Here is a 15,045-nt window from a genome sequence, read left to right as displayed (position 1 = left end):
GAAATACTATGATGTCCACTAATCTCAGTGGACAAGCATTTCATTTCAATTTAAAGCCTATATATTCTTTTTTTCTATAATCCTAAATGTAGTAGTGAAGACACATTTTTGACCAAACATGGTGAATAAACATAGCGAGAGTGAGCCAGTGTATTTAAAATAGACTTTTTTAGTCCATCTTTACAACATTGTAGTTTCTCTAAAGCAGTCCAATATCAACAATATCTACCACCACATAGTTGAGCAGCCTAGCACCAAGTCAGATGATCTTTTTTTATTTCCTTAAGAATTCTCCTTCATATCTTTCTTTGACCTGATAGTATTTCCACTGATGTCACAGCAAAAACAAGATAGCGATGGCCACAATGCTCAGTTTGAGGCTCCATGTCCTTCTCCAGTCTATACATGTCGCCCTTTCTGCCCAGGCTCTTTGTGGATTAATTTACATAAAATAAAGATGCACACATTAACTATATAAAATGGAGTTCATTGTTGTGACTTTCAAGGTTATGCGAGTGATGTAAGTATGAGCACTTAAAATGATTAGGTTGTAACCTCTAAATGGGGTTCGTGGCAGTTGTCGAAAGAGCCCTCATCTCATTGACTTTTTGTCATTACTGTGTATCAAATTTGTTCAACACCTTTTTCATTTCTGGAAAATTTGTCACTCTGTTGTCTGCAGTTTGACTTTTAGGACATTCATTGTAAAGAAAGTACAACCTTTATTTATTAATAAATTTCTGTTCATTGTTATTGCTGATCAACATTTCTTATCTTTGTGATAATAGCATTGTTGAAGAGTCTACCTCTGCACTCCTGTGGCTTTTTTACAACAAAATGCACAGCTTTGCCTCTGATCTTGTTTTTCCCGCAAGTGGCATCGAGCTATTTATAAACAAACATTTCAGAGAAATGCAGGTTAGCTAAACATACTTTCATAGGATTGCCTTGTGCAGAAATTAATAACCTTGACATTTACTTTTAATTTATAAATACACAGCAAAATCTCCAGTGTTAATTTAACACTGGAGATTTTGCTGTGTACCTCTTTTATGATTTTATGCTATAGCTTATGTATCAATTCGTCCCCATTTGTCCTAATGCAGTATTTTTTTTTTTCATCTGCTATATTATTTGCAGTATTTAGTTTCTATCATTTTTATGAGTAACAACATAGTGATCTAGTCTCACATGCTATGGCCTTCTGTTACAGACAGACTTACAGACCCGTGTGAGCACTCGAGATGTTGTCAACAGCTTCAAGAAACAGACTGACCCTAGCTCCGACTATAGCACTAGTCCTAATCCCAATCCTGGTACTACCCCCAGTTCCAGACAGCAAAATGAGAGTCCAGAAAAAAGAACAGAAGCTGAGGAAAATCCTGACTGCGGCAAGGTAAGTAATAACTACCATTTAATACTTATTGATATATAAATATTCAGTGTTTATGAAGTCTTCTAAACTACTCAGTTAGTTGTACACATGATCAAAGTGGAGATGCATTGACTTGTTTAATACGTTAAATATTGTACAGTATGCATGTGCTTAACTGTGCTAAGCACTGTGCTAAACAAACCAATATACAGCATTAAAGACTTGAACTGCTACGGCAGTCCATTGAGTAATTTTGCTTACTTGAGTTTTTGATGACAAAAAATTAAGCAGAGCTTAAATGGATGTTGAAATGTTGCAGTAAGATGAGCTATGACACTTACAAAAATGTAATATTGGACTAGATAACAAGGCCAGGGCTTTAAAACGAGAAGTATAAGAAAAGCCATGTTTTCTTTAATAAAACAAAGCTTCTGTCTTTCACACATAATTTTTGAGGTTTGTCATTTTTATTCATTATTTATTTAATTAGGGAATAATAAAAACTAATTAAATTATACTAAACGTGTTTTCCATCCATTTTATTTAAAGAAAATCTAAATATGAGATTAAATGATATTCTTAATAATGGGGCTTTGCCAATTGTTATACCAACAATTATTTATTTACTTTTTACGTATGTAAAAAAATTTCAAATGGTCATTGATTACTGAATACATTTTCTTCTCTACTGCAGTTAACCGGCTGTGAAAATTTAATTCAGACATACCAGACAAGCCTTAACACTGTTAAATTTTACCCCTGCACACTGTGAGTCAATTGAAAAGACTTCAAACAAACTCTAATTGACGCTATATCCACAGGCTGTATCTACAGGCAGGCTGGTGAACTGCATGCACCTTTGGACTAAAAAATGCCCTCCAGCTGTGTAGGTCTGGCAAGAACAGTTAGATTGACATTTCAGACTTTTTATACCACCGAGCTCAGTTGACCTTATTCAAACAGCAGTCATTTTGAACAGCTGGGGTCAGAAGGTACTGAGGAAATGTCTTTGAATGTCAAACTAGTGTTCAACTTATATGTTAAAACTTCATATACAGGCATTAAATTTTCACCAGTCTGAGCAGCAACAGACATAGAAACCTCCCTGCTTAACACATAACTTAATATGTTTTTAATTCTGGTAATAGGCTGAATATTTAAAATTGATGTGTCATTTTTATTAAAAGGAACTCAACATTTGACCCTCAAGGTGTAAATTTACTCTCCTGAAACTCATCTAGGCTGTTATAAACACATATTTTCATTGTTTGAAAAATCCTGAATTTATAATCCTCATTTTGACCTATGAAAGACACCATTACTTTGTGCGTGCAGTGCACTTAGGGTAAATTAATGGCACTCCAGAGCGATCATTACAAGGTCGCCATTATAAATTATGAAAAAGAAATGTCACATTGTGCTGCTTTTGATTGTGATTACCAGTCCAAAGGAAAGAAGAGGGTTGATTTTAGTCTCCACAGCTTTCTTGTCAATAGGAAGAGGAGAAAGAAGCAGGAAAGTCCTGGTGGAGTAAGGCTTGTTGTATTTGATGCATTAGTTTAGTTAAAGCCATAAAGATGTGATAACCAAAACCAAGTGTGCCTAAAATGCACTTTGATAAGGAGTCTAAATGCTGTCAGAGAGCAAGTAAAGGTCAGTTAATTTGTGTAGTTCTATGAAAGCTAATTTCCATTACTGAAAAGAAAACAAAAAACAAAACTCAGAATTGAAAAAAAATAACAACATGAAAATGTTGACTTATGGATTTTTTTTTCAGTGGTGGAAACAAGTTTTGATACATCCAACACACAGGGTGCTTTACACAGGCATAGAAAGGAGTACGGCGACACGTTTAACTATCCTTGCTGAAGTACCACGACCACAATTTATGGACACCTGCAGTTGTTCCGGTGTTGTGTTCAATAACAGAAGAAGAAGGAAACAAAAACAAAACACCAGCCCACTGTAATCTCCAACTAGCTACACAGTTTTGCCTCATTAATCTCTTTTATGTGACATCCCTCTGGTGATAAATACATGAACACGATAGCCTTTCATGCTGTACTGTTTAGGCCCAAATCGGCTTGATGTTTGATGGCCTGCAGTGACGTGAAAAATTAAACCTAACGTAATGAGCCTGCTTTGAAAAGGAGTAGAAAGTGCAAATATTTGTTTAAAAATGGGTATAGTACAGATACCTTAAAATTCTACTTAACTACAGTAGTGAAGTATTTGTACTTGTTACTTCCCACCTCTGTTTTCCACTAAGCAGCAAACTGTTCATTATGGTGGTCGCTTTGTCTGAAAGTGAACCAACAGTCAGCAGGAACCTGACAACCAACAGTGTCACCAGCTCAGCAAAAAAGTGCATGTTGTTCTTCAGCTAAAAGTGATGCAGCTACTTAGCTGGATACAGACATAGTGGATGAAGGTAGACAGTGGCCAGGCGAAGTGTGTGAGTCAATATTATGGATTGTGTTTGTGTGTGAAAACAACACTGACTTGGATTAAAAAGTCAGACAGCTGCCTCGTCCCTTCTATCATAGTTGTCATTTTAATGCACATCTCTGATAATGGCAGTTAAGCTTTCCTGCTCAGTTAGGTTGTGCTTGGGCATAAATAGAGGTTCTTGGAGACATTACATGTTTGTCTTCCTAGAGGATCCAGAGACTGTGACCAAGACTGGTACAAATATTTGACATCATTACCCAGAATGCAGTATGATTTAAAAACAGCAACAACTGCAACAAAATAAAAACGACGGCTGCCTTTGTGTGCAAAATTTATTAAACATTTTATCCCCGCCAAAAGACAGCTACTGTTTATTTTTTTTAATATCACATCTAAGGGGCTGGTTGTAGGCTGCAATTGTATTAACTACTCATTAAATGATCCACTAAATTGTAAGCTAATGTCCAAATCCCCCCCCCGCCCCATTTCAGATGTAAATATAAGTATCTCTTAATAGAAAAAATAAGAGCACTCATTAAACAATTTTTATGCTTATAGTTCAGTGCAGCCATTTCGCATAAGAGCATAAGAATAGAAAGAATGGCAATAAAAAATAATAACACACATCAAGGAAACAGTTAATACCCACTTAAACAAGGACACAAACACGGTGTCAGGCTTGCTTTCAGCACCACAAAGCTATTCAGAAAAGATGGAAGTGAATGAAAATCTCCAACAGATTAAACAAAAGTAACCACACATTTTTTCCAAGCAAAACCATGGCAACACCTTCAGTAATGATTTTTTTCTTTGTTTTAACTATGTTTATTACATTTTTTCCCCGAAACATTAGGCCATTTACAAAAATAAAGTAGAAATAAAATATTCCAACATCAGTGACGATTAAAAAAAGATAAGTTAAGCAAGACTCAATAAAACATAATAAAACAAAAACAGTCCCTTAAGCCCAGTCCCACTCCCACTCACTACCAGACAAGAACTATACTGGAATCAATAATTTCTGAGGCAGGAGAAAAACTAAAAACAGTCAAATATACGTACTGTATGCGAATGAATAAATAAATGTTACATCACCAACACAGAAAAGAGTACAGTTAGATAGATTTAACTCATGAATTTGACAATACTTACACAGAAATTTACATTTGTAGAAAACAAACATATAAACCCAACAAAGACAGCAATCTATTATGAATGTAGTGCCTGAAATCAGACCAGCATTTGTCAAAAATATGTCTTTTTCTTTGGAGATTAAATGAAGCGACATGGAGATGAAGGTGGGATCTGAACTTTTTCATAAGAGAGAAATACGAATATTGCCAGCAGTCATGGCTGGTTTGATATACTGTGCCTGGTTTCTTTTGACAGGGGGGGACATCAGATATGTCCTCTAAAAGGGCTAATCTAGGTGAAGAGGGTATCTCACATCTGACAGTCCTGTATATCCTCTCTTATTGAGCACCAGTAATCTTTTAGTTTATTGCGTGTCTAAAACATGTGGATAAAGCCATCTGTTTCTTTTTTACACCTAGAGCAAAGATCAGAAGTTGATTCAGGAATGATAAGTTGAACATGTTGCATCTTACCAGCACAAAAGCTGCTGTGTCAGGGAAATCAGAGCTACACAGGAAATAAGATTTCATGGCAGAGAACAAAAACAAAAGCAAAAAAATATCTACCAACTCATCTATGGGAGTTTAAGCAGATTTGTTTTGTTTGGTTTCCAACTGCCGAACGCTTACTGACTTTTGTTAGTCACTGTGATATGTGTGTACAACAATCATTGTTCTTTTACCTCAAATGAACTTTACTATGAGGAACAGTTTCTATTTTCAGCCTTATTTCAGTTGACTTTATATTTAGAGGTCTAATATAAAGATAGATAAAGAGTTCCTGTTGCCACTAAAATGATGCATCAACAAGGGTATTGCCAAGGTTACAGCCACGCTCGTACATATGCATATTTTAGGTTTTGCTTGTCTTTGCCTTTAGAATATGAATACAGGTCAGTTCCTGCAGCACACAAAAACTCATTAACTGACCCCCTTCATTAAATTGCAGTCATCAAAAAAACCTGAAAGGTTTAGCACCATCATTCTGATTATATTTGCTATGTTAGGATATCCGAAAAACAGTTTTTTGTGAGTAGTATTTGATTTGTGCTAACACTAACACTAACCTTTATCAGTAGGAGTCTTATCATGCACAAGGGTGCTTCTTACCCTTACATCACACTGTTTGCCATCAATCCCTGTAAGTACACTGATGAAACAACTCTTCTATTGCAGATGTTAGTTAGGAGTCATGGAGAGGAGAAAAAGGTGGGAATTACTGAAGATGATAACAAAGGATTTCTACCCTCACTCCTTAAAGGAGAGTACAATGAGGAGGAGTCTGCAAGATCTTTCCAGGAGGCGCTCAAATTATGGAGGGGGAAGAATGATGGAGTCTGGATACCTGCCAGACCAGGTACACTAAATTGAACTGATTAAATTTACCCAGTGTTTTGACACTAATGATAATGAGAACATAATATTTATCTTTTATTGTTTGTTTGTTTTTCAATTTCAAAGCAGTTTTTGTTTGTAATTCACAGTCTTGGAATGGCTGCCACTGACTAGCACTCTCACCTTTCAGCAAGGTCGTCTCTGGTTCCTTTCTGTGTGGAGTTAGTATATGCTCCCAGTACCTGTGGATTTACTTTGGGTGTATCAGCTTCCACCCAAGGTCCGAATGCTTGTTAGACTAATGTTAGGTCAACTGGTGACTGTAAATTCAAAAAGTGGTATTTTGACTTGGACAGACTGCAGTGACTCTCAAACAGACTGTTAAGGGTTTGCAAATAATTGCCATCTAATTCATACAGTCTGTATTCACATTGCAGTCAACTGGATTCAGTCTTGGAAACAAAGTGAATGGACTTCTTTAACTTTGGACTTCCAGGCACCTTGTTTCCAAGCTCTTTGTACCACCATGCCCTGAATGACTGAGAACCTACACAGACAAATTGGGAAAGATGTTGGTTGTAAAATATTGTACACATCACCTGCATATCAAAAATTATGCTTACCTTTTATGTGAATGTGACATCTTGGGTATAACTGGGAAACACTAGGAGCTTTAACTAATGGGTGCAGCGTTCCACTGCTCCTATGTTTTGATTGCTTCCTATTTGCTTTTGTACTAGTTTTGTTTTCTAAAACTGCATCTCATTAGCGTTAGATTCACAACAGGTTGTTCATCCAGCATCAGCGTCAACTGTAAAATACCACTTTTGATAGAAGGGGACTTGAATTTCTAGAAATAAATGACATTTTACAGCTCCTTAAAGATATTTGAAGTGGATTTGAATGAGTATTTTTATTCTCAGTTATTATTTTTGGGACCCAAGATTTTTCTTTAGCCCTGGCTTGAACCTCTCTCCACGGATGAAAAAACAATCCTTTACGTTATTAAAACTCTGTTGTACCAGAGGATAGGTGATCTGCTGGAGGGCATTTGAGTTGGTTTGCACTGGACCATACCCTGTATCTATTCTATTTCTTCTTCTCTAGTACCACCTCCTCACTTTCCACTCTTGTCAATCTATTGCTGGGCTCGAATACTGTGCTGAAAGTTAGTTGAGGATTGAAAAGTAGCAAACTTCATTTCTGCATTAATTTAAAAGCCAGAGTGCTCTTTAAAAGTGCTTAAATGCTAAAGAAAATTATGGGGTTTTTTTTATCATGAAAAGTGGTTGTTTGAAGATTAATGCCATGTTCATCCTATCTGCCTTCACTGCTGAGCTTGTGTGTGTGTGTGTGTGTGTGTGTGTGTGTGTGTGTGTGTGTGTGTGTGTGTGTGTGTGTGTGTATGAACATGGAAGCATATGATGTTTGGTGCTTGATGGAAAAAAGTTGAGACCAGCTCAGTTTTGATTTGTCATCTGTCACACCCATGGCACACCATCTGTCGGTATCAAACTTCCAGCCTCCATTCCGTCGCAGTGACTTGTAGCTAGTTGCTCCTGCAACACACACTTCCTGCAGTGGAGTGGAATAGAATGTATGTGGAGCACTGTATAGCTTCACTACCAAGCTGCAGTGTCTAACTACGGCTATCAGATTAATGTATACACTTACATTTGTATTCAGCTTTTACCAACAAATATATTTTTTTCTCAGCTCTTTCTCTTTGCATTTTCACCTACTTCTCAGTTTTCCTGCTTTCCCTCTCCCTGTATCTGCTCTGATCTGGTCTTACAGAAAGTGCTTACCACTGCAGTAGGAGGGTAATCCATGGCTGTTGCATATTGAGATAATGAGAGGAGTGTTAGGGGTGCCCTACTCCACACCACAGCACTAATCGCCTCAGCTTTGTGTATGCGTATGTGTACACGCGCAAGTGTTCCAGGCAATTTTGTGTCTTTTCGCAGATATTGTGTATCTGCATCTGCAATAATGTTTGTGCGCTCAGGTTTATGCGGGTGTGTATTATTAGCACTATTATTCCAGGTTCTGTATATGTGTCTAGGTGTTTGTGCTTTTTATTAGACCTCCTATTTTCTCTGCTTTACTGCGTGAACAGACTCTGCTCCTCTCTCCTTTCGCTCTGCTCTGCAAATTGCTACTAGCCCCTCCAGCCCTAATTATTTCTGTCAGGCCAATGGCACCCAGGCCCAATTTAAAGCTTCCACTGAGGACTGCCAAAGTGTCTGGAGTACAATCATAACATGTCTCCTTCTTATTTCTATCTTTTATTTTCTCTCATGCGCTCACTATGTTCCTTTAGTATTTCATACATCTTTTTTCTTATTCCCACAGGGCTCTCTCCTGTCTGTTTGTGTTTTGGCACTTTTGGCATGGTGACAAGGTGTTTTCTCACTTTTTGAGGGGAGTGTGTTGAGAAGCTGCCGGATTATGTTTTCCTGCTACCTATTCTACCTTTCTGAATCTTTTTTCCTTTGGGGCATTTTTTTCCACCTCTTACATCTTAACTTTATTTTTGTTTGATGTCCCTCTCCCCATTTCCCTCCAGTATCAGTGTCAGCTATGGCGACCCAGACTGCCCTCCCTCCAGACAGAGAAGCTGAAGGACAAAGAAGAGGAGGGGGGGGAGAGAGGGTTCCTGTCAAGGTGAAGTTCACAAAAAACAGCCTTACCTACATGGACAGATTGCTGCTCAAGAAGCACCGGAGGTACAGATAGAAATGTGCATGCATCACACATATAGTTAATATTCAAAACCATGTTGAGGCTTCTGTCATGAGCTTCAGGCAGTAGGTTCAGTGAAAAGTTATGCTTCTCCCCTGTTCGTTATTCCTTGCAAATGTTTTATTGTTAAGAATGATTAAGAGCTTTAAAAGCAGTATCAGCTCAAAGTTTTGGTTTTGATTTATTTATGTTATCGTGTATTTGGCAACAACTTTTAATGCTATAACCAACTGCTGTGACTTTTCCTTAAATAATGGCTAAATAAATTATAAATTTATTTAGAGTATAAATTTTATAACTAAGCTACTTGGTACATGTGCTGCCTATGATACCTATGGTACCGACGTATCATTGTCACCAGATAGATGTCTCACATGTATCTGATGACATCTCTGTTACGCAGATACAACCACACGATCGAGTTTTTACGTCAACTTGTCCTTGTAGCATCATATACACCCTTAGTTTCTTGCTGCCTCCAGTAAGGGGTCAGAGGTATACCACGCTGTGCACAAACACACACATACATAGATTTGTTATGATACTTTTTGTTACCACGGAACTTGTTTCTCTTGCTTCTCTGTGGTCTTCATAACCAGCCGATATCAGTCACCAGTGTATAAAGCAGTTTCTTACTACTTATTGTGCAGTACACCGCCTGCAGGCTTGGCTTCAGCAGGTCCCATTATTACAGCCTTTATTTAACCAGCTTCTTTTTGGGCTGAGTAGTCCACTGGAGAGCAGGTCAGGGATGAGGCAAGAAGAGTGCAGTTTCGGGCCCTCCGACTGCCTGAGCAGGAACGCTCTAAGTCCCCAGCTGTAGCAGCCTTTAACTGTGGAATAGACCAGAGAGCCAATCTAGAGTGCAATAAGCCTGCAGCGGTGATGGTGGAAGAGCTTAATGGAGAGACAAAGAGACTGGCTGGTAGAAAGAAAGTCGAGGTTGAATTTTAACAAGCTTCAATAATAATGGGAAAAAGACTGAAGGAAGGAAGGAGTTTAGTGGTGGAAAGAGCTTTAAAGAATTCACTAGAAGTGCTCAGCTATATTAGAGTCATAACTCTACCATCTTGGTAGATTTGTGCATGGCCTGCAGGTTACAGAAAGCAAGCTTGTGACCGGGGGGGTGTGTCAGTTTGATTTCCTGAGCTGGCTAGGCGGTGTGGTCAGGGTAAGTGAATGCTCGTTCTTCCATCAGCTGCCAGAGTCAAAGTATCTGTGATCAAAGCACTGAACCCTGAAATAAAAGTCTGCACAGACTTATATAGAACTGACATCTGAACTGACCCTCACCTGCATTTACTGGCTGGTTTAACTGTGCTAGATGATTGCAAAATTTAAGACCTGAGCCTGGCTTGATGTAAGATTTATTGCAATCCCAAAAAGTAGCTTTAAAGCACTTTTACATTGTCAAAGTACAAAAGAAAAAGAAATATTTCATACACCATATTATCTTTATGCACCATCAGGCAGTTTGGTCCAGGCTTTCTTATTTTGTATAATTTAAAATAGGGTGATAATGACAAAACCATTAGATTATTAGTTCATACATAAAAAAAGAGAAAATCATTTTTAGAGATCATCTGCAGGAACACTTTATCAGGGCTGGTCACTGCGGATCACTTGGTTGAAGGCTTTCTCCTCTATCTTTATTTTTTTTTTTTTTACTGCTCTCTAGCGAAAGCTTAAATGTGCAAACAGCCTAAGGCTAGTAAGTGAGGCTACATCATGTGAAGTACTGTACTGTTTGCAAGAAGAAGAGAGCTAGCTTGGTCCATGGAGGACTAAGGAGAGGCAAACAGTGTTCAGGATTAAATAAAGTAATCTACAAAGTCTGCCGCACATTTCCTGCAGTGGGAAGTTGGGGTATTAGTGTGTGTTTTTTCCTTTTTTAAAAAAAATCAGAATGCAGCAGGCTGATTTCACAAAACATAAGGGAATAGTGTGTTGGACATATGTAGGTATGCATCTGTCAATCATTCAGCAACAGAATGAGGTGATAAAGGGAAAGAGGAAAACATGACACTTAATAAGTTACTTAAATTGTTACTTAAATTACTTTTTCTGGCTGGGGTCTATCCTTATTCACTGTTCTAAATATGATTTCTGTGTTTTCAGAACACCAGTTGAAATATACCCATCATCTCAGGCTGTCTCTGCAGATCAAAAATGTCTGCCTGCTACAACCGCTGAGGAGACTCCAAGCAGTATTAATGGTAATAAACATGCTAATATGTAACTGCATAAAGAAGTACATCTGTAAGCCTATGAACATCTTTTGACAAACAAATGAGGGACACAATCATACTATGTTCAGAATTGTGTATTTTCTGCTGTACACATCACTTTTCTGAAATACATCCCAGAACCAGGCTCTCTACCAAACAAATAAACAGCTCAGGACTGAGTAGTTTGACAGATAACACAAGTGCAAATCACATAACACACTCCAAACACACACTTATACAGAAACACACAATGGCAAAATCTTTCCCTCTCAATGGGTCAGACGTATCAGTACCTGCCCATCCAACTGTGGCACTGTGACGGGTAATCACTGGCTGTGATTGTGTGGGCCGAGGGCTGTTAGAGGTGGCTCAAGCCTGACAGGGTAAGGAATGGGGTGAGGGGGAAGTCAGCCTGTAGTGTGGAGCACACGATCTGGAGCTCATCAGTCAGTACTAGTGTCCTGACTTTTTGCCCCCAGCTGAGGCTGAAAGGAGACATATACCAAGATTAACTCTCCCCTTCCAAACCTCTGGACTCGGAGGCTGTCAACTGCCTCTCATCATATCAATCAAGATTCACTCTAAACCTGACCTGGTTAGGATCTGCTAGTCCTTGCTTTCCCCCCTTTCCGAATAGCTGTCTATCTCAAATCTTTCTTCAGTCAAAATTTCCTGTGTTTACAGCAGTAATGATTGATAAGAAAAAGTGACTCAAATTCTCTTTAAATGTGTTTAATAACAAGAGTGCATTTCAGAAATAAATATGTCAGCATCTCTCTGCTGTGCCCACATAGTGATTCTTACAACAACGTACATTCTTACTATCAAAATAACCCAGAACAATTTATTTTGAAGGAGAACCTGATTGCACACCTTATTTGTTGCTAGACAGGAACTGCCCTTACTTTATAATGCTTAGAAAGCTATTAGAGGACCAGGTCAGGTCTTGGTGTTTATGACCCTGAGAGTTTAGTTGTTTATTTTAAAGGGGATTACACCACTGTATCCAAGTGGTTTTAACTGTGGCTACAAATTGTCTATTTGACAATGCCCTGCCCTTGAATAAACTTCCCAAACAGAAGGTTTCTTAACCTCCTTTATCCCAGAGCTCACTTTTTTGTGCTTTTTTAATAAAAAATGAAGCCAAATAGTTGATAATTTTCATATAAAAGAATAGCATTGACTGCATATCCCTTTATTGAATGTATGAAATCATAATAAACCAATACAAACTCAGTTATGCCTCAACAAAACTGCACATTAAAGCCAAAGACCTTCTAGAAACATGTCTGGCAGCCTTTTAGCCATCTTGATATGATTCTAGGACTTTTGAAACAGCGTATATACATTTTACTTTAGATAAGCTTTAACCCGTTCACGCATAGTGGTCACTACAGTGGACAGCTATTCAAAGGCTGTTCTTGTATTTGTGTCAGTGTTGATAGTAAACATGCACAAAAACCACTACATCTGACACTGATGTATCACTCCATACCCTGCCGCCCACTCAAAATGTATGTTGTCCACCTAAGTGGACATGTAAAAAACTCTTTGAAAAGTCCATGTTTAAAAAATGAAGTTCAAAAATCTTTTTTGTTCATGCCTAAAGATGAATAAAAAGTCCTAATTGAGGTTGCCATAATTCACGCATGAAAGGGTTAATTTCAGTGGTCGTTTCGACCACAAGTATTTTGTAGCCTTTGCCCAAAATGACGTTTTAAAAAGCTTTTTCTTCCTGAATGTCTTTGCCCTCAGATTTCAATTGAATGCCATGTAAATGTTAGTCAACTGGAGTTATTGATGTGAAAATACATGCACTTATTTTACAGGACTGTTCTTATGTAAACTTTATTTTGTTTTGATGCGCTGTTGTAGGAAATGATACAGAGCTTTCAAGATCTACACTTACATATTGATAGACTTAGATTTGCACATTTATTTACAGCTCTTACCTGCTTGTAATAGAGAGTCAAACAACTCATTATTCCTTCATCATTTCCATACTCTCAAATCAGTGAAGTGCTAATTATATTCTAACTCCTTTTATAATATAAAACAGTTATTAAAATAATAAAACAGTTATTCATACTACAGCTTTCATTTCTCTACTCACAATTTAATAATTAATACTTTGTTTCGGTTATATGCAGATGTGAGGAAGACAGCAGTGTTTTTTCTCCTTTTCTTTTTGGGAAATGTCGAGCTGTTTAGCAGCTGATAAACTATTCCTTCCACCTGCTTCAAACTTTTCTAATGCATGCAAATTACAACAGGTTGCAGAATCTCTCCTCCTCTCCTGTCTTTGAATATAAAAGGGAGGGCATTGTGTGTGTCCATGAATAATAAAAGCTGTTTTCTGGCGGCATGTTGGGAGCGCCCCCTTCTTTTAAATTCTCATTTTCGTGAGCTGTCAAACCCATGTGGTGATGTGATAGAAGAATTGTTAGTGAGGGAGAGAAGAAGAATTCAGAACAGCATCATTAGCAAGAGTGAAAGAATGGCAAATTAACTGATAGAAAAGGAAATTTCATGTATATTCATGTGCCAATTGTGTTGGTCATGATAGGATAACAATATAACATGGTATACTGTTTTGTATGTTGCATAAATAGCCATATAAACGGTAATAGCTTGTAAATATTTGCTTGACATTAAAACCTGTCCCAGAGATAGTAGACTATTACAAATGTCTGGTGTAATTTTTTGAATGGGAAAGTAGTTTCCTTAGCAGTGAGAGCATTACTCAGCTCCTGCTGTGTCAGCAACATAGGAAGACCTAAGTGTTCACCTGTATCACTGGGGCCTCCTTTACATGTAGGAAGAGATTAGAAATGAAATGCTGGTATCATGTTATCATGGCACGTTCATCAACACGTTGCTGATGATACTTCTTCATGCCTATGGCTATATGTTTATGGTTGTAGCCATTCTGCCAAAATCAGACAGTCAGATACTTTCTGCTCTTTGCAGTTGACAGAAAGAACACTTTGTATCCATCATTAGTCATTCTCTAGCTCACTTGCATGACTGCCAAAGCCAAACTTTAGGAGACAAGCTAACTGCCAAAAACTGAGAGTTAACCTGGGAGTTGAGTTTTGGCCTGGTCTGTAACCGATGCTTAAGACAATCTGTACATTTAATAGTAAATTCTCTGTCAGTGCAAATGATGAATAATAAATGGCTTGCACTTTAAGTGACTAGAAATCTACTAGTACAGAAAAAAATCACCTTTTATATTTATGTTCATCTAGAAGTAGCTTTATAAGTAAAAAGTATAAGCTGTAACAAAGCAGAAAGAAAAGCAACTGATTCTTCAGGTCACACCATCAACAACATATCAGAAAGCACGGCTCTGTCTCTTTTTGTTTTCTTTTGATTGTGTGTGTGTGCGTAGCTGAGGAGGAGGATTTTCGCCACTACTGTGCATCACTGTTTGCTGTCCCTGTCAGCATGGGTGGACCTGAGCCACAGGTTACTACACCTGAGTCATGCCTCCGCATTGAAGTCCTGGATGAGGTGAGAATAACTGGAGTATTTTATTTTAAAGGATTACACCTCAGTGACCACATGTCTACACATGACAAACAAGGAAAAATAAAGACAAAAACTTAACACCTGTGCACATGACTTTACAACACTAACATATTTGTTCTTTCTCTTTTTTTCCCATCTAAATCACGTGTCACAACACTGATCTCATTTGTTGTCCACAGACAAGCAGAGACAGGAGGGGACTCAGTGCTGCTGAAAAGAAGGCAGACAACAGCCCAGAGTAAGG

At 37.9% G+C, this 15,045-nt stretch overlaps 1 protein-coding gene across 7 annotated transcripts in view; it reads left to right on the top strand.

Annotated features, from left to right (window-relative positions):
* Positions 1 to 15,045, top strand: part of zbbx (zinc finger, B-box domain containing) — a 72,720-nt gene that overhangs the window by 31,981 nt on the left and 25,694 nt on the right. For all 7 annotated transcript variants that reach the window (XR_013101656.1, XM_023152818.3, XM_023152817.3 and 4 more), the window contains 6 exons: positions 1,214 to 1,396; positions 6,136 to 6,316; positions 8,864 to 9,023; positions 11,158 to 11,255; positions 14,662 to 14,783; positions 14,981 to 15,039. Coding sequence is in view for 6 of the 7 variants with exons in the window: in XM_023152818.3 (XP_023008586.3) it covers positions 1,214 to 1,396; positions 6,136 to 6,316; positions 8,864 to 9,023; positions 11,158 to 11,255; positions 14,662 to 14,783; positions 14,981 to 15,039 (803 nt within the window). In the remaining variant the exon portion in view is untranslated. The remainder of the gene's footprint in view (positions 1 to 1,213; positions 1,397 to 6,135; positions 6,317 to 8,863; positions 9,024 to 11,157; positions 11,256 to 14,661; positions 14,784 to 14,980; positions 15,040 to 15,045) is intronic.

Source organism: Maylandia zebra, linkage group LG14 (assembly GCF_041146795.1).
Source record: "Maylandia zebra isolate NMK-2024a linkage group LG14, Mzebra_GT3a, whole genome shotgun sequence".
Taxonomy (NCBI): Eukaryota; Metazoa; Chordata; class Actinopteri; order Cichliformes; family Cichlidae; genus Maylandia; species Maylandia zebra.
Note: the sequence above shows the minus strand (reverse complement) of the source record. Positions and strands in the feature narration are given on the sequence as shown.